Source organism: Pseudophryne corroboree, chromosome 5 (genome assembly GCF_028390025.1).
Source record: "Pseudophryne corroboree isolate aPseCor3 chromosome 5, aPseCor3.hap2, whole genome shotgun sequence".
NCBI lineage: Eukaryota > Metazoa > Chordata > Amphibia > Anura > Myobatrachidae > Pseudophryne > Pseudophryne corroboree.
This window is the reverse complement of record NC_086448.1, coordinates 177220397-177246716: the sequence shown is the minus strand read 5'-3', so window position 1 is coordinate 177246716 and position 26320 is coordinate 177220397. Positions and strand designations below refer to the sequence as shown.

General features: G+C 48.3%; 1 protein-coding gene across 4 annotated transcripts in view; it reads left to right on the top strand.

Moving 5' to 3' along the window:
- LMBR1 (limb development membrane protein 1) overlaps window positions 1–26320 on the top strand; it is a 592458-nt gene that overhangs the window by 90760 nt on the left and 475378 nt on the right. For all 4 annotated transcript variants that reach the window (XM_063921898.1, XM_063921896.1, XM_063921899.1 and 1 more), the window contains 2 exons: window positions 4515–4554; window positions 5941–6080. In XM_063921898.1, the coding sequence (XP_063777968.1) occupies window positions 4515–4554; window positions 5941–6080 (180 nt within the window). The remainder of the gene's footprint in view (window positions 1–4514; window positions 4555–5940; window positions 6081–26320) is intronic.

Sequence of the window (26320 nt, the reverse complement as noted above, 5' to 3'; positions counted from 1 at the left end):
AAGAGTCCTGGGAAAAATGGTGGCTTCTTACGAAGCAATTCCATTCGGCAGATTCCATGCACGAATTTTCCAGAGGGATCTGTTGGACAAATGGTCAGGGTCGCATCTTCAGATGCACCAGCGGATAACCCTGTCTCCAAGGACAAGGGTATCTCTTCTGTGGTGGTTGCAGAGTGCTCATCTATTGGAGGGCCGCAGATTCGGCATACAGGATTGGATCCTGGTGACCACGGACGCCAGCCTGAGAGGCTGGGGAGCAGTCACACAAGGAAGAAACTTCCAGGGAGTGTGGACGAGCCTGGAAACGTCTCTTCACATAAACATTCTGGAACTAAGAGCAATCTACAATGCTCTAAGCCAGGCAGAACCTCTGCTTCAAGGAAAACCGGTGTTGATCCAGTCGGACAACATCACGGCAGTCGCCCATGTAAACAGACAGGGCGGCACAAGAAGCAGGAGTGCAATGGCAGAAGCTGCAAGGATTCTTCGCTGGGCAGAGAATCATGTGATAGCACTGTCAGCAGTGTTCATCCCGGGAGTGGACAACTGGGAAGCAGACTTCCTCAGCAGACACGACCTTCACCCGGGAGAGTGGGGACTTCATCCGGAAGTCTTCCACATGCTGGTAACCCGTTGGGAAAGACCAATGGTGGACATGATGGCGTCTCGCCTCAAAAAAAAACTGGACAGGTATTGCGCCAGGTCAAGAGATCCGCAGGCAATAGCTGTGGACGCGCTGGTAACGCCTTGGGTGTACCAGTCGGTGTATGTGTTTCCTCCTCTGCCTCTCATACCAAAAGTATTGAGAATTATACGGCAAAGAGGCGTAAGAACGATACTAGTGGTTCCGGATTGGCCAAGAAGGACTTGGTACCCGGAACTTCAAGAGATGATCACGGAAGATCCGTGGCCTCTACCTCTAAGGAGGGACTTGCTTCAGCAGGGTCCCTGTCTGTTTCAAGACTTACCGCGGCTGCGTTTGACGGCATGGCGGTTGAACGCCGGATCCTAAAGGAAAAAGGCATGCCGGAAGAAGTCATTCCTACTTTGATTAAAGCAAGGAAGGAAGTAACCGTGCAACACTATCACCGCATTTGGCGAAGATATGTTGCGTGGTGCGAGGATCGGAGTGCTCCGACGGAGGAATTTCAACTGGGTCGATTCCTACATTTCCTGCAATCAGGATTGTCTATGGGTCTCAAATTGGGATCTATTAAGGTTCAAATTTCGGCCCTGTCGATTTTCTTTCAAAAAGAATTGGCTTCAGTTCCTGAAGTCCAGACTTTTGTTAAGGGAGTGCTGCATATACAGCCTCCTGTGGTGCCTCCAGTGGCACCGTGGGATCTCAATGTGGTTTTGGAATTTCTAAAATCTCATTGGTTTGAACCACTAAAAAAGGTGGATTTAAAATATCTCGCATGGAAAGTGACCATGTTACTAGCCCTGGCTTCGGCCAGGAGAGTGTCAGAACTGGCAGCTTTATCTTACAAAAGCCCATATCTGATTTTCCATTCGGACAGGGCAGAACTGCGGACTCGTCCGCATTTTCTCCCTAAGGTGGTGTCAGCATTTCATCTGAACCAGCCTATTGTAGTGCCTGCGGCTACAAGTGACTTGGAGGACTCCAAGTTACTGGACGTTGTCAGAGCATTAAAAATATATATTGCAAGGACAGCTGGAGTCAGAAAATCTGACTCGTTGTTTATATTGTATGCACCCAACAAGATGGGTGCTCCTGCGTCTAAGCAGACGATTGCTCGTTGGATCTGTAGCACAATCCAACTTGCACATTCTGTGGCAGGCCTGCCACAGCCTAAATCTGTAAAGGCCCACTCCACAAGGAAGGTGGGCTCATCTTGGGCGGCTGCCCGAGGGGTCTCGGCATTACAACTTTGCCGAGCAGCTACGTGGTCAGGGGAGAACACGTTTGTAAAATTTTACAAATTTGATACTCTGGCTAAGGAGGACCTGGAGTTCTCTCATTCGGTGCTGCAGAGTCATCCGCACTCTCCCGCCCGTTTGGGAGCTTTGGTATAATCCCCATGGTCCTTTCAGGAACCCCAGCATCCACTAGGACGATAGAGAAAATAAGAATTTACTTACCGATAATTCTATTTCTCGGAGTCCGTAGTGGATGCTGGGCGCCCATCCCAAGTGCGGATTATCTGCAATAATTGTACATAGTTATTGTTAACTAATTCGGGTTATTGTTTAGGAAGCCATCTTTCAGAGGCTCCTCTGTTATCATACTGTTAACTGGGTTTGATCACAAGTTGTACGGTGTGATTGGTGTGGCTGGTATGAGTCTTACCCGGGATTCAAAATTCCTCCCTTATTGTGTACGCTCGTCCGGGCACAGTACCTAACTGAGGCTTGGAGGAGGGTCATAGGGGGAGGAGCCAGTGCACACCACCTGATCGGAAAGCTTTACTTTTTGTGCCCTGTCTCCTGCGGAGCCGCTATTCCCCATGGTCCTTTCAGGAACCCCAGCATCCACTACGGACTCCGAGAAATAGAATTATCGGTAAGTAAATTCTTATTTTGGCCACCCTTGGGTGTAATCTCCCATCATCGTAGTCGACACTGGAGTCAGAATCCGTGTCGGTATTAGTGTCTGCTACTTGGGACAGGGGACGTTTCTGAGACCCTGGAGGGCCCTGTGATACAGCTAAAGCCATGGATTGACTCCCTGTTTTTTCTCTGGACTCTGCTTTGTCCATTCTCTTATGTAATAAAGACACATTTGCATTTAAAACATTCCACATTTCCAACCAATCAGGTGTCGGCGTCGCCGACGGAAACACCACAATCCTCTGCTCTACCTCTTCCTTAGAAGAGCCTTCCGCTTCAGACATGTCGACACACACATACCGACACCCCCACACACTCAGGGATATATATATATATACCAGAACAGATGGGCGGCACTCAGAGCATATTATCAAGTTGAAAGTGCAGTGACTTTATTGTCAAAGAGACATCTACGTTTCGGGGACGCAACCCCGTCGTCAGGATAAGTGCAAATGAACAAAATAGGTGAATAAATACCTTAGGTGTTGGAGGGACTCCTCCCGCCCGTGCAGACCACGCCGCCCGGATCCCGGTCGAGATGTACCTCACAGCCGGAAGTGACGTAATGCCGGTCCATCCTGCTGACGTGCTGTCACTAAGGGGGAGATCACCATGGTTACTGTACACATATAAATAAGACTTCCTGGATTGGAAGAAAACATGAATGAACGATGCAGTAATTAATAATATTCAAAGTGCAATGTGTGAAATAAAAACAATGCAAACAGAGTGCCTAACACAAATGTGAAAACAAGGAATCATTAACTTAGAGCAACGTGTTGTGATCAATATGAATGTAAAATGTCTGTACTCCTGTAACATATATATATATATATAGAGAGAGACAGTCCCCCAATAAGGCCCTTTGGAGAGACAGAGAGAGAGAGTATGCCAGCACACACCCAGCGCCACCGGACACTGGAATAAAATCCCAGTCAGTACAGCACTTTTATATAAATATACTCACTGCGCCAAATAAATGTGCCCCCCCTCCCCCTCTTTTTTGCCCTCTGTACATGTGTTCAGCAGGGGAGAGTTCGGGGAGCCAGCTTCTCTGCAGCGTGCTGTGGAGAAAATGGCGCTGGTTAGTGCTGAGGGATCAAGCTCTGCCCCCTCAACGGCGGGCTTCGGTCCCGCTCAGATTTTTATACTGGCGGGGTTTTTTGCAATATACAGCCTCCGCAGTATATATCTATGCCAGTGTCCCTAGAGCTTTCATAATTGCTGCCCAGGGCGCCCCCCCCCTGCGCCCTGCACCCATACAGTGCCACCAGTGTGTGTGTAAATGCGGGAGCAATGGCGCGCAGCGGTACCGCTGCGCGGTACCTCATTGAAGATCTGAAGTCTTCTGCCGCCTTTGAAGTCTTCTTTCTTCTCATACTCACCCGGCTTCTATCTTCCGGCTCTGTGAGGAGGACGGCGGCGCGGCTCCGGGACGAACGGCGAGGGTGAGACCTGCGTTCCGACCCTCTGGAGCTAATGGTGTCCAGTAGCCTAAGAAGCAGAGCCTATCATTTAAGTAGGTCTGCTTCTCTCTCCTCAGTCCCACGATGCAGGGAGCCTGTTGCCAGCAGTGCTCCCTGAAAATAAAAAACCTAACAAAAGTCTTTTACAGAGAAACTCTGTAGAGCTCCCCTGCAGTGCACCCAGTCTCCTCTGGGCACAGGATCTAACTGAGGTCTGGAGGAGGGGCATAGAGGGAGGAGCCAGTGCACACCCATCTAAAGTCTTTAGAGTGCCCATGTCTCCTGCGGAGCCCGTCTATACCCCATGGTCCTTACGGAGTCCCCAGCATCCTCTAGGACGTAAGAGAAAATTTTATTAAATATCCTTCGTATCTGACTGCCTGTAAATGTATTTTGTACAGAACAATCTTTCATGTGTTCGAGTTTATCTTTGCATACAAGGACTGGAAATGTTAAAATCACATTTGTATCTTCCAGATGAACAAGAGGATGAAGATGCCACTGTCAATCGTGTTTCGTATGTACATTTTATTTATTTTCTACATAATGCTAATTGCAAAAAGATAAAGTTTGTCAGTGAATTGGAGAAATGTAATTAGGATTTCACTGGTTCAGTATTTTTAGGGTTTGGCAAAATACCAAATCCCTTATGCAAAACCTCAGCTCTAGTTTTCATATTAGAAAGTTGGTTATCACCATAATATAATATAAAAAATGTAACCGGCTGCAACTAGTTTTCTCCTCCTTTTACCTATTAGACTGGTCTTGTGGTATACCTGTGTTTACCCCATGCATAAATTCCCTGAGGATTGTGTCACATTGGTGCTTAGCGAGCAGGCGTGAACATTCCTAGTTCTCAGATACTCAGGAACAGTTAAGCTTGAAGATATTGCATGCAAATCATTCAGAGCTTTATTAGTCAGGTGTGACAGAGGCAGAGCATTTCCCTTCTTGTCACCCTACCACCATGGGGACCACTGAGCGCAATGAAGGCTACCAATTTTCTGGTTGGGAAAAGTACCAATGTTCAAATAACCCATTGGTCTCTGGGCCTAATTCAGACCTGATCGCAGCAGCAAAATTGTTCTCTAATGTGCAAAACCATGTACACTGCAGGTGTGGCAGATATAACATGTGCAGAGAGAGTTAGATTTGGGTGGGGTGTGTTTAAACTCAAATCTAAATTGCAGTGTAAAAATAAAGCAGCCAGTATTTATTCTGCACTGAAACTAAATAACCCACCCAAATCTAAGTTTGCAGAGGCGGTCACGGGACGGTAGGGGGTGTGCCAATGGCGTTAGGACGCCGTTGGGGGTGTGCGGTCCAGACAACACAGGCGTGTTCGGTTCCTTGCTGTGGCGGTCCGCAGCGGCTGCGTAACATCACACGCAGCCGCTGCGACCTAGAACAGGCAGGGAGCTACTTGGCAGGTGCAAAAACATCACTACCGTGCGATGCTTTTGCACCCGTACACGACAGGGGGGTAGGGAGGGGGGTAGGGCCTGACATGCGGGGCGGACTAGCCCTGTGCTGGGCATCCCCCCGCATGTCAGGGAATCTGATCGTAGATGTGCTAAATTTAGCACATGGTCTGAATCACCCCCTAGGTCTAGACACTTGAGAGTAAGAGCTAGTTTACCCAACTGTGAAATGCAAGCAGATAGGAAGATAGAGAAAGAGTTATATATTGGAAGAAGCAAGGTCACAGACTAGTGATATGCAAATCCTGTGTAACAGATCCCACAACTACCCTGCATTACTCTCCTCTATATGAAATGAAGTTCATACATTTAACTTGTTTTAGTTGCAGGCTTGCCTTTAACTTTCTAATTGTGAAAGTGCTGTGAAGTCTATTTTTTTTTGAGGACTTTTCGATTAACCAGTAATTGTATTTCCCTTTCAGGCTGTTCTTGTGCACATTCACACTTGCAGTTTCCGCTGCTGCTGTGTTACTGCTTCCTTTTTCCATAATCAGCAATGAGATCCTCTTGTCATTCCCGAAGAACTATTATATCCAATGGCTGAACGGCTCTCTGATCCATGGTCAGTAGTTGAATATTAATTCTATTTATGGTAATGTTATTATTTGGAACATATTGATGATCAGATGCCTTTGTTGAAAATTCATATTCTGAATATGTCGAACGTCTCAACTACAACCCACCTGGAATACAGATGTGTGCTCATATATGTAGCCTCTATGACACACAGTGTGAGATGCCTAGGTCTAGACACTTGAGAAGCATTGTTAACGACCCGTTCCGTCGTCTGAACATGTACAGACGAGGGAGGTCCTCGTTAATGACAGCCATGCTGCGTCGCATGGTGGTGGTACGGGGCAATAAAGGTACAATTGGAAAGGGGCCTGCAAAGATGAGTTAAGGGCCCCATACACCAGAACAATTTTGCTCAATTTCAGATCAATTTGGTCACTCGAGACTATATATTGGGTGAAATTGTGCATTTTTGCTGTGTATCCAATCTGATCCAATCCGATACGCGGCCCCGTGAGCGTCGGGTCGACTCCTCCAGGTTGTTGGTGCGGCACTCGTTATTTGTCGTGATCAAGTGGAATTGTATGGAATCGAACTGTGGTTTTTGTCCTCGCGATATATCGCTTATGATCTATAGTAGGAAGTTTGAAGCACCCTAGTCCAGCCCATCAGATGTATCTGATGGTACCTGTGAATGCATGCTATACATCCCATGCGATATGTAGACATATCCTATGTGATGTATAGCATGCTCAAAAAAGTCACATTGTACCAAATCATTTGGAATCATATGTAAACACTCCCGGGAGAGTAAAAGGGAAATCGCCCCGACTTCAGCCTCGAGACATATCGTTCTAGTGTGTGGGGCACTTTAAGCTGGGTACACATTGGCAGATATATCTGCTGTTCAATCTATCTGCAGATATGTTGGCCATCTGCTGTGTTGCACAGCAGATGCAATATAAGACTTTTTTCAGACATATTGCTTGTACACACCTGCAGATTAGCAAAAGATATATTGGCCGATCAATTAATTGGCCAATATATCTGCCAGTGTGTACCCAACACTGGTTTAACTTATATATATATATTTCTCTTACGTCCTAAAGGATGCTGGGGACTCCATAAGGACCATGGGGTATAGACGGGCTCCGCAGGAGATAGGGCACCTAAAAAGAACTTTGACTATGGGTGTGCACTGGCTCCTCCCTCTATGCCCCTCCTCCAGACCTTAGTTAGATCTTGTGCCCAGAGGAGAATGGGTGCACTGCAGAGAGCTCTCCAGAGTTTTCTCTGACGTCCTAAGTGGATGCTGGGACTCCGTAAGGACCATGGGGAATAGCGGCTCCGCAGGAGACTGGGCACAACTAAAGAAAGCTTTAGGACTACCTGGTGTGCACTGGCTCCTCCCTCTATGACCCTCCTCCAGACCTCAGTTACAATTTTGTGCCCGGCTGAGCTGGATGCACACTAGGGGCTCTCCTGAGCTCCTAGAAAAAGAAAGTTTATTTTAGGTTTTTTATTTTCAGTGAGATCTGCTGGCAACAGACTCACTGCTACGAGGGACTAAGGGGAGAGAAGCGAACCTACCTGCTTGCAGCTAGCTTGGGCTTCTAAGGCTACTGGACACCATTAGCTCCAGAGGGATCGAACACAGGGCCCGACCTCGATCGTCCGTTCCTGGAGCCGCGCCGCCGCCCCCCTTACAGAGCCAGAAGCAAGAAGAGTCCTGGAAATCGGCGGCAGAAGACTTCGGTCTTCAAACAAGGTAGCGCACAGCACTGCAGCTGTGCGCCATTGCTTCCCATGCACACCTCACACTCCGGTCACTGATGGGTGCAGGGCGCTGGGGGGGGGCGCCCTGGGCTGCAATATTAAGTACCTTGGCTGGCAAAAAAACACGTAATATAGTCATAGAGACTATATATGTGTAAAATACCCCTGCCAGATATACATAGAAAAAAGCGGGAGAAGTCCGCCGAAAAAGGGGCGGGGCTATCTCCCTCAGCACACTGGCGCCATTTTCCCTCACAGCTCCGCTGGAAGGATCGCTCCCAGGCTCTCCCCTGCAGTTTCCAGACTACATAGGGTTAAAAAGAGAGAGAAGGCACTATATTTAGGCGCAGTATTGTGTATACAAGCAGCTATTGGGAAAAATCACTCAGTTATAGTGTTAATCCCTGTGTTATATAGCGCTGTTGGTGTGTGCTGGCAAAAAAAGAATTTTGTTAGGTTTTTTATTTTCAGGGAGTCCTGTTGGCAACAGGCTCCCTGCATCGTGGGACCGAGGAGAGAGAAGCAGAGCTGGCTTGTCAAGTTGGGCACTGCTTCTAAGGCTACTGGACACCATTAGCTCCAGAGGGAGTCGGAACACAGGTCTCACCTGGGGTTCGTCCCGGAGCCGCGCCGCCGTCCTCCTCACAGATGCCGGAATAGAAGGCAGAAGACATCTTAGGCGGCAGAAGACATCAGATCTTCATGAGGCCATTGCTCCCAGTCACACACACACAGAGCAGCACTGAAGGGTGCAGGGCGCAGGGGGGGGGGGGGCGCCCTGGGCAGCAATAAACCTCACATTTGGGGCAAATGCAGATTGATTAGGCTGCGGAGGCAGTAAATCTATGATCCCCCGCCATTTTTATTGAAAAATCACTGGGACCGAAGCCCGCCGTCGGGTGGGCAGGGCTTGATACTCAGCACTAACCAGCGCCATTTTCTCCACAGAAGCTGCATGAGGAAAACGCTGGCTCCCTGGTCTCTCCCCTGCTGAACTTCACAGGCTGGAAAAAAGAGGAGGGGGGCACATTAGCGACGCAGTGAGTGGGAATTGGCATATTATATATAGAAAAGCGCTATCTGGTCATATTTTTTCCAGTGTTTTTAAGCGCTGGTGTGTGCTGGCATACTCTCTCTCTGTCTCTCCTTAGGGCCTGGTTGGGGTTTTGTCCCCTTATAGGTTAATCCCTGTGTGTGTGGGGTGTCGGTACGTGTGTGTCGACATACTTGAGGCAGAAGGCTTCTCCAAGGAGGAGGTGGAGCAAATGAGTGGTGTGTCCCCGTCGGTTGTGCCGACTCCGGATTGGATGGACATGTGGCATATGTTGAATGCAAGTGTGGCATCTTTACATAAAAGGCTCGATAAGGCTGAATTAGGGGGGACATCAGGGGGTCAATCCTCGGATTGGACCGACTCACAGGGCCCGTCGGGGTCTCAAAAGCGTCCCTTAACACAAGACACTACTACCGACACGGATTCTGATTCCAGTGTCGACTACGACGAAGTAAAATTGCACCCTAGGGTGACTAAAACCATTCAGTGTATGATTGTGGCAATAAGGGATGTGTTGCATATTGAGGATGAACCCTCGGTCCCTGACACAAGGGTACACATGTTTAAGGAAAAGAAACAGATTATTAACTTTCCCACATCTCATGAATTGAATGATTTCTTTGGGAAAGCTTGGGAGACTCCGGATAAGAGACCGCAGATCCCCAAAAGAATTTATATGGTATACCCCTTCCCTAAGCAGGACAGGGAGATTTGGGAATCACCCCCCACTGTGGACAAGGCCCTGACGCGCTTGTCCAAGAAAGTGGCGCTACCGTCTCCTGACACAGCGTCCCTTAAGGACCCTGCGGATCGCAGGCAAGAAACTACCTTAAAGTGTATTTATTCCCATACGGGTGCTGTGCTAAGACCGACAATTGCGTCGGCATGGGTGTGTAGCGCAATTGCAGCTTGGACAGATGAGCTGACAGATCAATTTGATAATATGGATAAGGATACTATATTCTTAACTCTAGCCCATATTAAAGACGCAGTCTTATTTATGAGGGATGCTCAAAGGGACATTGGATTGCTAGCTTCTAGGGCCAATGCCATGTCTATCTCAGCGAGAAGATCCTTATGGACTCGCCAATGGACGGGTGATGCGGATTCCAAAAAACATATGGAAGTACTACCCTATAAGGGTGATGTATTGTTTGGGGATGGGCTGACGGACCTGGTTTCCACAGCTACAGCACGTAAATCAAATTTTTTAGCATATATTCCCCAACAGCAAAAGAAAGTAACACCCTATCAGATGCAGTCCTTTCGGTCGCACAAGTCCAAAAGAGGTCGGGGATCCTCTTTCCTCGCCAGAGGTAAGGGCAGAGGCAAGAGAGCACCTGCTTCGGCAGGTGCCCAGGAACAAAAGTCCTCCCCGGCTGCTCCAAAACTCACAGCATGACGCTGGGGCTCCCCTGAGGGAGTCCGCACCTGTGGGGGCACGTCTTCGACTTTTCAGTCAGGCCTGGGTCAGTTCGGACCTGAATCCCTGGGTGTTGGAAATAGTTTCCCAGGGTTACAAATTGGAATTCGAGGAGGTGCCCCCGCGCCGATTTTTCAAATCGGCCCTACCAGCTTCCACATCGGAAAGGGATATAGTGTTAGCTGCAATTCAAACGCTGTGTATACAGCAAGTGATAATCAAGGTTCCCCTGCACCAGCAGGGAAGAGGTTACTACTCAACCCTATTTGTGGTCCCAAAACCGGACGGTTCGGTCAGACCGATTTTGAATCTGAAATCCCTAAAATGTACATAAAAAGATTCAAATTCAAAATGGAATCTCTCAGAGCGATAATAGCCAACATGGAGGAGGGGGAGTTTATGGTGTCTCTGGACATAAAGGATGCGTACCTTCATGTCCCCATATATGCCCCCCATCAGGAATACCTGAGATTCGCTGTACAGGATTGTCATTACCAATTTCAGACGTTGCCGTTTGGACTCTCCACGGCCCCGAGGATTTTCACCAAGATAATGGCGGAAATGATGGTGGTCCTGCGCAAGCATGGAGTCACAATTATCCCATACTTGGACGATCTCCTGATAAAAGCGAGATCAAGGGAGAAATTGCTGAGCAGTGTGGCGCTCTCTCTGAGAGTGCTCCAGCAACACTGTTGGATTCTAAATCTACCGAAGTCACAGTTGATTCCGACAACTCGACTACCGTTCCTAGGTATGATACTGGATACGGAACAAATGAAGGTCTTCCTCCCAATAGAGAAAGCCCAAGACATCCAGAACAGGGTCAGAGACCTGCTAAAACCGAAAAGGGTGTCAATTCACCAATGCACTCGAGTTCTGGGGAAAATGGTGGCGGCCTACGAGGCCATTCCCTTCGGAAGGTTCCATGCAAGGACTTTTCAATGGGGACCCGGACCACTTGTCCAATAGGTCCATCTGCACTTACATCGGAAAATAACTCTGTGCCCAGGGACCAGAGTGTCCCTCCTGTGGTGGTTGCAAAGTGCTCACCTCCTGGAGGGTCGCAGGTTCGGAATTCAGGATTGGATCCTGGTTACCACGGACGCGAGCCTCCGAGGATGGGGAGCGGTCACACAGGGAAAACATTTTCAGGGTCTTTGGTCAGACCAGGAGTCCTGTCTACACATCAATGTGTTGAAACTCAGGGCCATTTACAACGGCCTTCGACAAGCGGAGAGTTTTCTTCGAAACCTACCGGTTCTGATTCAATCAGACAATGTCACAGCAGTGGCTCATGTGAACCGCCAAGGCGGGACAAGAAGCAGAGTCGCGATGGCGGAAGCCACAAGGATCCTTCGCTGGGCGGAAAATCATGTAAGCGCTCTGTCGGCGGTCTTCATTCCGGGAGTGGACAACTGGGAAGCAGACTTCCTCAGCAGACACGATCTCCATCCAGGAGAGTGGGGACTTCATCAAGAAGTCTTTGCAGATGTAACACGTCTTTGGGGAACTCCTCAAATAGACATGATGGCGTCACGCCTCAACAAAAAACTTCGGAGGTATTGCGCCAGGTCTCGGGACCCTCAGGCAGTAGCAGTAGACGCTCTGGTAACACTGTGGGTGTTCAAATCGGTCTACGTGTTTCCTCCTCTTCCTCTCATCACAAAAGTGTTGAGGATCATAAGACGAAGAAGAGTACAGACGATACTCGTTGTCCCAGACTGGCCTCGAAGGGCCTGGTACTCGGATCTACAAGAGATGCTCACAGGAGATCCCTGGCCTCTTCCTCTGAGGGAAGACCTGTTGCAACAGGGGAATACAAAACAAAAAGATAATATTAACTTGCGCCTAAAAGGCTGCACTCGGATCACCACTCCTAAGGAGCACCACTCCTCAAACCAATGCACAACCAGAAAAAGTGGAACGGCTCCCAAGCGCTGCTCTATATGTATATGCAGGTAACTTCTCTTAGAAATCCAGAGAGAGATCCTCAAAAAAAGGAAAGGAACATATTCATGCAGTGTCAGATGTCCATATATATGTTTCGTATAGATGATCCTAAACTGACCTCTGGGCTATGCCCTATGTTCACATCAAGGTTTCTTTATGGCTTCAAAACTCATAAAATCACGTCTTAACTTATTGGTATATGGCTCACCTTCGGTAAATGCCCTATGTGCATCAAAAGGTTTCTTTCTAGTACACCATTCGTTTGGATCAGGCTGAGCGATGTCTGGCTCTTATGCAGTCATAATATGGAGTACATCAAACCAATAGTCCATGCAGTATCCGGTATAAACCGATTTATTCATATAAAAAAATATATAAAATATATACAATTCACTGTACCATAGGTCACAAAAGTACACAGTCTTTCCAACCGGCAAGATCGATTCCTCACGATAAGTGACGTTAGTGAACCTATGGGAAGTGTCGCAATTCCACCGACGCGTTTCGGAAACGATGTTCCTTCATCAAGGTGTAGGGACTATTGGTTTGATGTACTCCATATTATGACTGCATAAGAGCCAGACATCGCTCAGCCTGATCCAAACGAATGGTGTACTAGAAAGAAACCTTTTGATGCACATAGGGCATTTACCGAAGGTGAGCCATATACCAATAAGTTAAGACGTGATTTTATGAGTTTGAAGCCATAAAGAAACCTTGATGTGAACATAGGGCATAGCCCAGAGGTCCGTTTAGGATCATCTATACGAAACATATATATGGACATCTGACACTGCATGAATATGTTCCTTTCTTTTTTTTGAGGATCTATCTCTGGATTTCTGAGAGAAGTTACCTGCATATACATATAGAGCAGCGCTTGGGAGCCGTTCCACTTTTTCTGGTTGTGCAACAGGGGCCCTGTGTATTTCAAGACTTACTGCGGTTACATTTGACGGCATGGCGGTTGAACGCCGAATCCTAGTGAAAAAGGGGATTCCGGAAGAGGTCATCCCTACTTTAATAAAGGCTGGGAAGGAGGTGACGGTAAAACATTATCACCGTATCTGGCGAAAGTATGTGTCTTGGTGTGAGACCAAGAATGCACCTACGGAAGATTTTCATCTGGGTCGTCTTCTCCACTTCCTACAGACAGGAGTGGATATGGGCCTGAAATTAGGCTCTGTTAAGGTACAGATTTCGGCCCTCTCGATTTTCTTTCAGAAGGAATTGGCTTCTCTTCCAGAATTCCAGACGTTTGTAAAGGGAGTGCTGCACATCCAGCCCCCTTTTGTGCCTCCAGTGGCACCATGGGACCTGAACGTGGTGTTGCAGTTCCTAAAATCACACTGGTTTGAACCGCTTAACAAGGTTGAGTTGAAATTTCTTACCTGGAAGGTGGACATGTTGTTGGCCTTAGCATCAGCAAGGCGAGTGTCAGAATTGGCGGCTTTGTCACACAAGATTTTTCATGTGGATCGAGCTGAATTGAGGACACGTCCGCAATTTTTGCCTAAAGTGGTTTCTTCGTTCCATATGACTAAACCTATTGTGGTGCCTGTGGCTACAAGTGACCTGTAGGATTCCAGATCCCTGGACGTAGTCAGGGCCTTAAAAATGTATGTAGCGAGGACGGCTAGAATTAGGAAAACAGAGGCTCTGTTTGTCCTGTATGCGGCCAATAAGATTGGCGCTCCTGCTTCGAAGCAGACTATTGCTCGCTGGATCTGTAATACGATTCAGCAGGCTCACTCTACGGCTGGATTGCCGGTACCAAATTCGGTTAAGGCCCATTCCACTAGGAAGGTGGGCTCTTTTTGGGCGGCTGCCCGAGGCGTCTCGGTATTACAACTTTGCCGAGCGGCGACTTGGTCGGGGTCAAACACTTTTGCTAAATTCTACAAGTTTGATACCCTGGCTGATGAGGACCTAGCGTTTGCTCAGTCGGTGCTGCAGAGTCATACGCACTCTCCCGCCCGATTGGATGCTTTGGTATAATCCCCATGGTCCTTACGGAGTCCCCAGCATCCTCTAGGACGTAAGAGAAAATAAGATTTTAAACCTACCGGTAAATCTATTTCTCCTAGTCCGTAGAGCAGGGCTGGCCAAACCGGTCCTCGAGATCTACCAACAGTTCATGTTTTCCAGGCCTGCTGGAGACCTGAAAGAATTGTCAGTTAGGAATGAATGCAGCACATCTTAATTAGTAATGACTACACCTGTGCACCAGCTAGGTGGTCTGGAAAATGTGAACTGTTGGTAGATCTCGAGGACTGGTTTGGCCAGCCCTGCCGTAGAGGATGCTGGGCGCCCGTCCCAGTGCGGAAACTCTGCAAGACTTGTATATAGTTGTTGCTTACATAAGGGTTATGTTACAGTTGACATCGGTCTTGGACCGTTACTGTCGTTTGTTCATACTGTTAACTGGTTATGTATGTTCCAGGTTACATGGTATGATTGGTGTGGGCTGGTATGAATCTTGCCCTTGGATTGCTAAATCCTGCCTTGTATTGTCCATCTCCTCTGGCCACAGTTCTCTAACTGAGGTCTGGAGGAGGGGCAGAGAGGGAGGAGCCAGTGCACACCCATAGTCAAAGTTCTTTTTAGGTGCCCTATCTCCTGCGGAGCCCGTCTATACCCCATGGTCCTTACGGAGTCCCCAGCATCCTCTACGGACTAGGAGAAATAGATTTACCGGTAGGTTTAAAATCTTATTTTTTTTTAAGCCCGAAAAAAAAAAAAAAAGCATTGAATAATAGTGTTTAGAAATCTCTTTCTGTGCAGATAAATAAACAAAACATTCTTATGTGAATATACAGTAGTAGTAATATGGACGCGTCATTTGCTGAGTGGCTAGCTCTTGTGTTTTTTTTTTTGTTTTTTTTTGTCCTCTCCTTACTCTTCCCTCAGTGTTAAATGGAGGCCCTAGTCTCTTTTTGTGTTTTCTTTACAGTCAGTGACTTCAGTTGAAACTACTTTTTATTTTTCTTAATTTGGATGTATTTCCTAACTGCTGTTTTGCATTGGCGAACAGCGAGGGGGAGCAAATTTTACTTAGTGGAGAAAGTGGGTATTTGGGAATATAGGTCCTTCTTCTTGGAGGTTGGACACAAAGTAATAAGTAGTTATCTCTTCCTCCTGCAGCTCATATTCACTATCCTGTTTCTTACCAGTAAATTACATAAAAGTAACCAAGATAAAATGAGTGGGAAAGCCCTTTGTCACCCATCAAACTATAAAATAAAAGGATTTAATAATAAGCAATTAAATCCTGTTGTTTCGTAAGTTTCCTTGATGACACATAAATGATGGGATGTTTGAAAGCAATCCACAGAGCCAATAAGTGATGTACGGAAAGAGTTGTCATAAGCCACCCTACCTTGGAGGATCCCCAGGCAAGGACAGTTGGCAGTCAGTCACCTGAATACGCCTATGGGTCAGGCCTCCACATACTTCTTCTCAGGCTTTAAGAAATAGAGAAAGGGACTGTGCCGTATTGTCCTATAGAAAAATGAGGTATGGTGCCTTGTAGTAAGGTGCTGTCAGCCTAGATATCCTCCTGGCCAAGGAAATGACAAGGACGAGGCCATTAGACATGCCCCACATAAACATTTCAAGAGGGATGTTCAAGATCGGCTCAAAGAGTAGGGAAGAGTGAAAAGGAAAATTAAAATGGGCCTTGAATACGTTTTTTAAATATGAGGAAAAAAAACAAAAGGATGTTGGAACAGTATTGCAAGAGGAATCCCAACATCAGGAGTCAGAAAAGCAGTGATACAGGCAAGATGGATGGCATTCACGTAATGTGTTTTTCTCTGACGTCCTAAGTGGATGCTGGGACTCCGTAAGGACCATGGGGAATAGCGGCTCCGCAGGAGACTGGGCACAACTAAAGAAAGCTTTAGGACTACCTGGTGTGCACTGGCTCCTCCCACTATGACCCTCCTCCAGACCTCAGTTAGAATCTTGTGCCCGGCTGAGCTGGATGCACACTAGGGGCTCTCCTGAGCTCCTAGAAAGAAAGTATATTTTAGGTTTCTCTGACGTCCTAGTGGATGCTGGGACTCCGTAAGGACCATGGGGAATAGCGGCTCCGCAGGAGACAGGGCACAAAATAAAAGCTTAAGGATCAGGTGGTGTGCACTGGCTCCTCCCCCTATGACCCTCCTCCAAGCCTCAGTTAGATTTTTGTGCCCGGCCGAGAAGGGTGCAATCTAGGTGGCTCTCCTGAGCTGCTTAGAATAAAAGTTTAGTTTAGGTTTTTTTATTTTCAGTGAGTCCTGCTGGCAACAGGCTCACTGCATCGTGGGACTAAGGGGAGAAGAAACGGACTCACCTGAGTGCAGAGTGGATCGGGTTTCTTAGGCTACTGGACATTAGCTCCAGAGGGACGATCACAGGTTCAGCCTGGATGGGTCACCGGAGCCGCGCCGCCGTCCCCCTTACAGAGCCAGAAGAGACGAAGAGGTCCGGTGAAATCGGCGGCAGAAGACATCCTGTCTTCAGTCTAAGGTAGCGCACAGCACCGCAGCTGTGCGCCATTGCTCTCAGCACACTTCACACTCCGGTCACTGAGGGTGCAGGGCGCTGGGGGGGAGCGCCCTGAGACGCAATATAACAGTATATACCTTAGGTGGCAAAAAGAATACATCACATATAGCTCCTGGGCTATATGGATGTATTTTAACCCCTGCCATTTTTACACAAAAAAGCGGGAGATAAGGACGTCGTGAAGGGGCGGAGCCTATCTCCTCAGCACACAAGCGCCATTTTCCCTCACAGCTCCGCTGGAAGGACGGCTCCCTGACTCTCCCCTGCAGTCCTGCTTCAGAATCAGGGTAAAAAAGAGAAGGGGGGGCATTTTTGGCAGCAAATAACGATAATAACAGCAGCTATAAGGGAATAACACTTATATAAGGTTATCCCTGTATATATATATAGCGCTGGGTGTGTGCTGGCAGACTCTCCCTCTGTCTCTCCAAAGGGCTAAGTGGGGTCCTGTCCTCTATCAGAGCATTCCCGGTGTGTGTGCTGTGTGTCGGTACGCGTGTGTCGACATGTATGAGGAGGAAAATGATGTGGAGGCGGAGCAGTTGCCTGTGTTGGTGATGTCACCCCCTAGGGAGTCGACACCTGACTGGATGATTGTATTTAAACAATTAAGTGATAATGTCAGCAATTTGCAAAAAACTGTTGACGACATGAGACAGCCGGCAAATCAATTAGTGCCTGTCCAGGCGTCTCAGACACCGTCAGGGGCGCTAAAACGCCCGTTACCTCAGTGGGTCGACACAGACCCTGACACAGATACTGAGTCTAGTGTCGACGGTGACGAGACAAACGTAATGTCCAGTAGGGCCACACGTTACATGATCACGGCAATGAAAGAGGCATTGAACCTTTCTGACACTACAAGTACCACAAAGAAGGGTATTATGTGGGGTGTGAAAAAACTACCAATAGTTTTTCCTGAGTCAGAGGAAATAAATGAGGTGTGTGATAAAGCGTGGGTTTCCCCCGATAAAAAACAGCTAATTTCTAAAAAAATATTAGCATTATATCCCTTCCCGCCAGAGGTTAGGGCGCGTTGGGAAACACCCCCTAGGGTAGATAAGGCGCTCACACGTTTATCTAAACAAGTAGCGTTACCGTCTCCTGATACGGCCACCCTCAAAGAACCAGCTGATAGAAGGCTGGAAAATATCCTAAAAAGTATATACACACATACTGGTGTTATACTGCGACCAGCAATCGCCTCAGCCTGGATGTGCAGTGCTGGAGTCGCATGGTCGGATTCCCTGACTGAGAATATTGATACCCTGGATAGGGACAATATTTTGTTAACTATAGAACATTTAAAGGATGCATTACTATATATGCGTGATGCACAGAGGGATATTTGCACCCTGGCATCAAGAGTAAGTGCTATGTCCATCTCTGCCAGAAGAGCGTTATGGACGCGACAGTGGTCAGGGGATGCGGATTCCAAACGGCACATGGAAGTATTGCCGTATAAAGGGGAGGAGTTATTTGGGGCTGGTCTATCGGACCTGGTGGCCACGGCAACGGCTGGAAAATCCACCTTTTTACCCCAGGTCACTTCACATCAGCAGAAAAAGACACCGTCTTTTCAAACTCAGTCCTTTCGTTCCCATAAGTACAAGCGAGCAAAAGGCCACTCTTTTCTGCCCCGGGGCAGAGGAAGAGGAAAAAGACTGCACCATGCAGCCGCTTCCCAGGAGCAGAAGCCCTCCCCTGCTTCTGCCAAGTCTTCAGCATGACGCTGGGGCTTTACAAGCAGACTCAGATATGGTGGGGCCCGTCTCAAGAATTTCAACGCGCAGTGGGCTCACTCGCAAGTGGATCCCTGGATTCTACAGGTAGTATCGCAGGGGTACAAACTGGAATTCGAGGCGTTTCCCCCTCGTCGGTTCCTGAAGTCTGCTTTACCAAAGTCTCCCTCCGACAGGGAGGCAGTTTTGGAAGCCATTCACAAGCTGTATTCCCAGCAGGTGATAATCAAGGTACCCCTCCTGCAACAAGGAAAGGGGTATTATTCCACGCTGTTTGTGGTACCGAAGCCGGACGGCTCGGTGAGACCAATTTTAAATCTGAAATCCTTGAACACTTACATAAAAAGGTTCAAATTCAAGATGGAGTCACTCAGAGCAGTGATAGCGAACCTGGAAGAAGGGGACTATATGGTGTCTCTGGACATCAAAGATGCTTATCTCCACGTCCCAATATACCCTTCTCACCAAGGGTACCTCAGGTTTGTAGTACAAAACTGTCATTATCAGTTTCAGACGCTGCCGTTTGGATTGTCCACGGCACCTCGGGTCTTTACCAAGGTAATGGCCGAAATGATGATTCTTCTACGAAGAAAAGGCATTTTAATTATCCCTTACTTGGACGATCTCCTGATAAGGGCAAGATCCAGGGAACAGTTAGAAGTCGGAGTAGCACTATCTCAGGTAGTGTTACGTCAGCACGGGTGGATTCTAAATATTCCAAAATCGCAGCTGATTCCAACGACACGTCTACTGTTCCTAGGAATGATTCTGGACACAGTCCAGAAGAAGGTGTTTCTCCCGGAGGAGAAGGCCAGGGAGTTATCCGAGCTAGTCAGGAACCTCCTAAAACCAGGCCAGGTCTCAGTGCATCAGTGCACGAGGGTCCTGGGAAAAATGGTGGCTTCTTACGAAGCGATTCCATTCGGAAGATTCCATGCAAGAACGTTTCAGTGGGATCTTCTGGACAAATGGTCCGGATCGCATCTGCAGATGCATCAGCGGATAACCCTGTCGCCAAGGACAAGGGTGTCTCTCCTGTGGTGGCTGCAGAGTGCTCATCTACTAGAGGGCCGCAGATTTGGCATTCAGGATTGGATCCTGGTAACCACGGATGCCAGCCTGAGAGGCTGGGGAGCAGTCACACAGGGAAGGAATTTCCAGGGCTTGTGGTCAAGCATGGAAACATCTCTTCATATAAACATTCTGGAACTAAGGGCCATTTACAATGCCCTAAGTCAAGCAAAACCTCTGCTTCAGGGTCAGGCGGTGTTGATCCAATCGGACAACATCACGTCAGTCGCCCACGTAAACAGACAGGGCGGCACGAGAAGCCGGAGGGCAATGGCAGAAGCTGCAAGGATTCTTCGCTGGGCGGAAAATCATGTGATAGCACTGTCAGCAGTGTTCATTCCGGGAGTGGACAACTGGGAAGCAGACTTCCTCAGCAGACACGACCTTCACCCGGGAGAGTGGGGACTTCACCCAGAAGTCTTCCACCTGATTGTAAACCGTTGGGAAAAACCAAAGGTGGACATGATGGCGTCACGTCTAAACAAAAAACTGGACAGATATTGCGCCAGGTCAAGGGACCCTCAGGCAATAGCAGTGGACGCTCTGATAACGCCGTGGGTGTACCAGTCAGTGTATGTGTTCCCTCCTCTGCCTCTCATACCAAAAGTACTGAGAATCATAAGAAGGAGAGGAGTAAGAACTATACTCGTGGTTCCGGATGGGCCAAGAAGGACTTGGTACCCGGAACTTCAAGAGATGCTCACGGACGAACCGTGGCCTCTACCTCTAAGAAAGGACCTGCTACTGCAGGGGCCTTGTCTGTTCCAAGACTTACCGCGGCTGTGCTTGACGGCATGGCGGTTGAACGCCGGATCCTGAGGGAAAAAGGCATTCCAGAAGAAGTCATTCCTACTCTGGTCAAAGCCAGGAAGGACGTAACCGCAAAATATTATCACCGCATTTGGCGTAAATATGTTGCGTGGTGTGAGGCCAAGAGAGCCCCTACAGAGGAATTTCAACTGGGTCGTTTCCTTCATTTCCTGCAAACAGGACTGTCTATGGGCCTAAAATTAGGGTCCATTAAGGTTCAAATTTCGGCCCTGTCGATTTTCTTCCAGAAAGAACTGGCTTCAGTACCTGAAGTTTAGACATTTGTAAAAGGGGTGCTGCACATACAGCCTCCTTTTGTGCCTCCAGTGGCACCTTGGGATCTCAATGTGGTGTTGAGTTTTCTAAAGTCACATTGGTTTGAACCACTTTCCACTGTGGACTTAAAATATCTCACATGGAAGGTGTCGATGCTGTTAGCCTTGGCTTCAGCCAGGCGTGTGTCAGAATTGGCGGCTTTATCATATAAAAGCCCTTACTTAATTTTTCATTCTGACAGGGCGGAATTGAGGACTCGTCCTCAATTTCTACCTAAGGTGGTTTCTACATTTCACATAAACCAACCTATTGTGGTACCTGCGGCTACCAGGGACTTAGAGGACTCTAAGTTGCTTGACGTTGTCAGGGCCTTGAAAATATATGTTTCCAGGACGGCTGGAGTCAGAAAATCTGACTCGCTGTTTATCCTGTATGCACCCAACAAGCTGGGTGCTCCTGCTTCTAAGCAGACGATTGCTCGTTGGATTTGTAGTACAATTCAGCTTGCACATTCTGTGGCAGGATTGCCACAGCCAAAATCAGTAAAAGCCCATTCCACAAGGAAAGTGGGCTCATCTTGGGCGGCTGCCCGAGGGGTCTCGGCTTTACAACTTTGCCGAGCAGCTACTTGGTCAGGGGCAAACACGTTTGCTAAATTCTACAAATTTGATACCCTGGCTGAGGAGGACCTGGAGTTCTCTCATTCGGTGCTGCAGAGTCATCCGCACTCTCCCGCCCGTTTGGGAGCTTTGGTATAATCCCCATGGTCCTTACGGAGTCCCAGCATCCACTAGGACGTCAGAGAAAATAAGATTTTACTTACCGATAAATCTATTTCTCGTAGTCCGTAGTGGATGCTGGGCGCCCATCCCTAGTGCGGATTGTCTGCAATACTTGTATATAGTTATTGTTACAAAAATTCGGGTTATTATTGTTGTGAGCCATCTTTTCAGAGGCTCCTTTGCGTTTATCATACTGTTAACTGGGTTCAGATCACAAGTTGTACGGTGTGATTGGTGTGGCTGGTATGAGTCTTACCCGGGATTCAATATCCTTCCTTATTATGTACGCTCGTCCGGGCACAGTATCCTAACTGAGGCTTGGAGGAGGGTCATAGGGGGAGGAGCCAGTGCACACCACCTGATCCTTAAGCTTTTATTTTGTGCCCTGTCTCCTGCGGAGCCGCTATTCCCCATGGTCCTTACGGAGTCCCAGCATCCACTACGGACTACGAGAAATAGATTTATCGGTAAGTAAAATCTTATTTTTTTATTTTACAGTGAGATCTGCTGGCAACAGACTCACTGCAGCGAGGGACTAAGGGGAGAAGAAGCGAACCTACCTAACTGGTGGTAGCTTGGGCTTCTTAGGCTACTGGACACCATTAGCTCCAGAGGGATCGACCGCAGGACCCGACCTTGATGTTCGGTCCCGGAGCCGCGCCGCCGGCCCCCTTACAGAGCCAGAAGCAAGAAGTGTTCCGGAAAATCGGCGGCAGAAGACTTCTGTCTTCAACAAGGTAGCGCACAGCACTGCAGCTGTGCGCCATTGCTCCTCATGCACACCTCACACTCCGGTCACTGATGGGTGCAGGGCGCTGGGGGGGGGGGGGGGGCGCCCTGAGGGCAATATAATACACCTTGGCTGGCAAATCATCACAATATATAGTCCGAGGGCTATATATGTGATAAATTACCCCTGCCAGAATCCATGAAAAAGCGTGAGAAAAGTCCGCCAAAAAAGGGGCGGGGCTATCTCCCTCAGCACACTGGCGCCATTTTATCTTCACAGTGCAGCTGGAAGATAGCTCCCCAGGCTCTCCCCTGTAGTTTTCAGGCTCAAAGGGTTAAAAAGAGAGGGGAAGCACTAAATTTAGGCGCAATATGTGTATACAAGCAGCTATTGGGGGAAAAATCACTCAGTTATAGTGTTAATCCCTGCATTATATAGCGCTCTGGCGTGTGCTGGCATACTCTCTGTCTCCCCAAAGGACTTTGTGGGGTCCTGTCCTCAGTCAGAGCATTCTCTGTGTGTGTGCGGTGTGTCGGTACGGCTGTGTCGACATGTTGGATGAGGAAGGTTACCTGGAGGCGGAGCAGAGGCCGATAAATGGGATGTCGCCCCCTGTGGGGCCGACACCAGAGTGGATGGATAGGTGGAAGGTATTAACCGACAAGGTCTACTCCTTACAGAAAAGGCTGGATGGCGAAACAGCTGGGGGACAACCGGCTTCTCAGCCCGCGCCTGCCCAGGCGTCTCAGAGGCCATCAGGGGCTCAAAAAAACGCCCGTTACCTCAGATGGCAGACACAGATGTCGGCACGGAGTCTGACTCCAGTGTCGACGAGGTTGAGACATATACACAATCCACTAGGAACATCCGTTGCATGATCTCGGCAATAAAAAATGTGTTACACATTTCTGACATGAACCCAAGTACCACATAAAAGGGGTTTTATGTTTGGGGAGAAAAAGCAGCCAGTGTTTTGTTCCCCCATCAGATGAGTGAATGAAGTGTGTAAAGAGCGTGGGTTCCCCCGATAAGAAAATGGTAATTTTTAAAAAGTTACTGCTGGCGTACCCTTTCCCGCCAGAGGATAGGTGTCACAACTGAGGGCCTGAGCTGACGGGAGGCAGCCTCAGTTGTAGGGGCTGAGATGTAACGGAACCTGGGAGGTTGTATCAGACCCCTAGACATGTAAGTAACATGTAGAATAACTGCCCGAAGGCGTGACCACGACAACCAGGATAAAAGTCAATGATGTTTATTATGACAAACTCCGTAACACAGCAGCAGTAAAGGAAACATAAAAATCAACAGAGGATAAATACAATTCCTGGGTACTACAGGGTGGCAAGGGCCACAGGCACTGGTAGAGTGAGACAGTTCTTATAATCTTCTAGTTGGAAAGTCCTTACCAGACCTGACTGTAGCAATGGAGAGAACCCAGGATCGTACCAGCTGGTGTTCCAGGAAAGGCTGGGTTGCTGAAGATAAAACGGCTGCTGTGGATACTGGCTGGAACCAGACTGTTGTTGGTACGGAGTGGATACTGGCTGGAACCAGTTAAATAATAAACGAACTTGAGAGCGATGAAATAATAATGAAGTTTGGAGTTTAAGAGCGGTGAAATAATAATACCGGTGGAGAGTGGTAAACTGCAGAAAGGACACCGGCCCTTTAAGAGAAGCTGTACACTGCTGGAAGCAGGTGATTGTTGTAACTGGAAACAGGTGAGTCCAGAATGGATCGGAGAGTCAGGCTACACCGCAGATGGAATGCTGGTGCGGGTCTCTATAGCAGAAGTCTGGAGACAGGAGCTGGAACCTGGAAGACAACCACAGGAGAGAGACAAACTGGAACTAGGGTTAGACAACCAAAGCACTGACGCCTTCCTTGCTCAGGCACAGCTTACTTATACCTGCAGCAAGGAAGGGGTTGGCTAGGCAATTATGCAAATCAACAATACAGACAGCAGATTGGTGGAAATGCTCAGATGACAAAATCCAAGATGGCTGCGCCCATGCAGACACTTGGAGGGAAGTTTGGTTTGTAATCCATGTGAGAATTGAAACAGTAATGGCGACGCCGGCCACAGGAGACAGGAGACGCCAGACTGACAAGCGCACATTTAACCACGCGGGCACAGCGGAGGCCGCGGCTGATGAAATCACCACTCTGACATTCTGCATGTGGAAACTCAGGAACAGCGGGATCCGGTCCTGGAACGCTGAGCCAGCCTTAGGAGGCATCTGAAGGGTAAGTAATGGCGTCCAGATACCCGGATCGTGACAGCACCCCCCCCTTTAGGAGTGGCCCCAGGACACTTCTTAGGCTTTAAAGGAAACTTTGCGTGGAAATTTCGGACCAAGGCAGGAGCATGGACGTCTGAGGCATTGGTCCAAGAGCGTTCTTCAGGACCATAGCCCTTCCAGTCAATGAGGTATTGTAACTGACCGTAACGGAAACGTGAGTCCAAAATCTTGGCCACCTCGTACTCGACTCCCCGTTGAGTCTGAACTTTGGGAGCTGGAGGAAGTGCGGAATGAAACCGATTCAGGATCAGCGGTTTCAACAAAGAAACATGAAATGTCCTGGGTATTTTCAAGAAGGATGGTAACTGTAACCTGTAGGCAACAGGATTGATGACTTGTTCAATCTTGAAGGGTCCGATGTAGCGAGGTGCAAATTTCATGCTGGGAACTCTCAACCTCAAATTCTTCGTGGACAGCCACACACGATCACCCACCTTGAGAGCAGGAACCGCTCTACGCTTTCTATCGGCAAACTTCTTATACCTGAATGAGGCTTTAAGCAGGGCTGCGCGGACGTTCCTCCAGTTATTTGAAAACTGACGCAAGGTGACATCCACTGCTGGAACAGAAGTTGCGGGAAGCGGTTGGAATTCTGGGACTTTAGGGTGGAATCCATAATTAATGAAGAATGGTGTAGAAGAAGATGAGGAATGGTATTGATTGTTGTGGCTGAACTCGGCCCAAGGAAGGAGTTGAACCCAGTCATCTTGAGAGGAAGACACATATATACGGAGGAAGGCCTCCAAGTCCTGATTCACCCTCTCGGTTTGACCATTGGTCTGAGGATGGTAAGCCGTGGAAAACTTTAACTTGACTTGGAGGGCTTGACAAAAACTTCGCCAAAATTTGGCTACAAATTGTACTCCACGATCCGAGATGATCTCTTCAGGAAGACCGTGAAGTCGGAAGATCTCTTGTATAAACACTTGAGCCAACTTGGAAGCTGACGGAAGACCGGTGAGAGGGATGAAATGTGCCATCTTGGTGAACCGGTCAACTACCACCCAGATGGTATTAAACTTGTTGCAGATAGGTAGATCGGAAACAAAGTCCATCGACAAATGGGTCCAAGGTCGACGGGGAACAGATAATGGAACCAGTTGCCCCGCAGGCGACTGGCGGGAGACTTTGTGTTGGGCACACTTTGGGCAGGAGGCAATAAATTCCATAACGTCCTTCTTCAGAGTTGGCCACCAGTAGGACCTAGAAATAAATTCAAGGGTTTTCTGAATGCCTGTATGTCCAGCAAAACGGGAAGCATGGGCCCAATGCATGAGCTTCTTCCTTAGAACTGGCTTAACAAAACTTTTCCCTGGTGGAGGCGTAGAGTCCATCCCTACCGTGGAGAATGCCAACGGATTAATAATAGGATGCTTGTCTGCAGACTCGGACTCATTTTCTTGCTCCCATGAGCGGGAAAGGGCATCGGCCTTACGATTCTGAGAACCCGGACAGAACTGGAGTTTAAAGTCAAACCTAGAGAAGAAAAGTGCCCATCTGGCCTGACGAGGATTCAGACATTGTGCGCCTTTGAGATATAAAAGATTTTTGTGGTCGGTAAGAATGGTGATTGAGTGGGAAGCTCCCTCCAACAGGTATCTCCACTCCTCCAGAGCGAGCTTGATGGCTAGCAACTCCTGATCGCCAATGGCATAGTTGCGCTCAGCTGGGGAGAACTTCCGGGAGAAGAAACTGCAAGGATGTAGATGTCCATCTTTGGCCCTCTGGGATAACACTGCTCCTACTCCAACGGAGGAGGCATCTACCTCTAAGATAAAAGGAGAGTCGGTGTCGGGCTGTTTCAGAACTGGTGCAGAGATG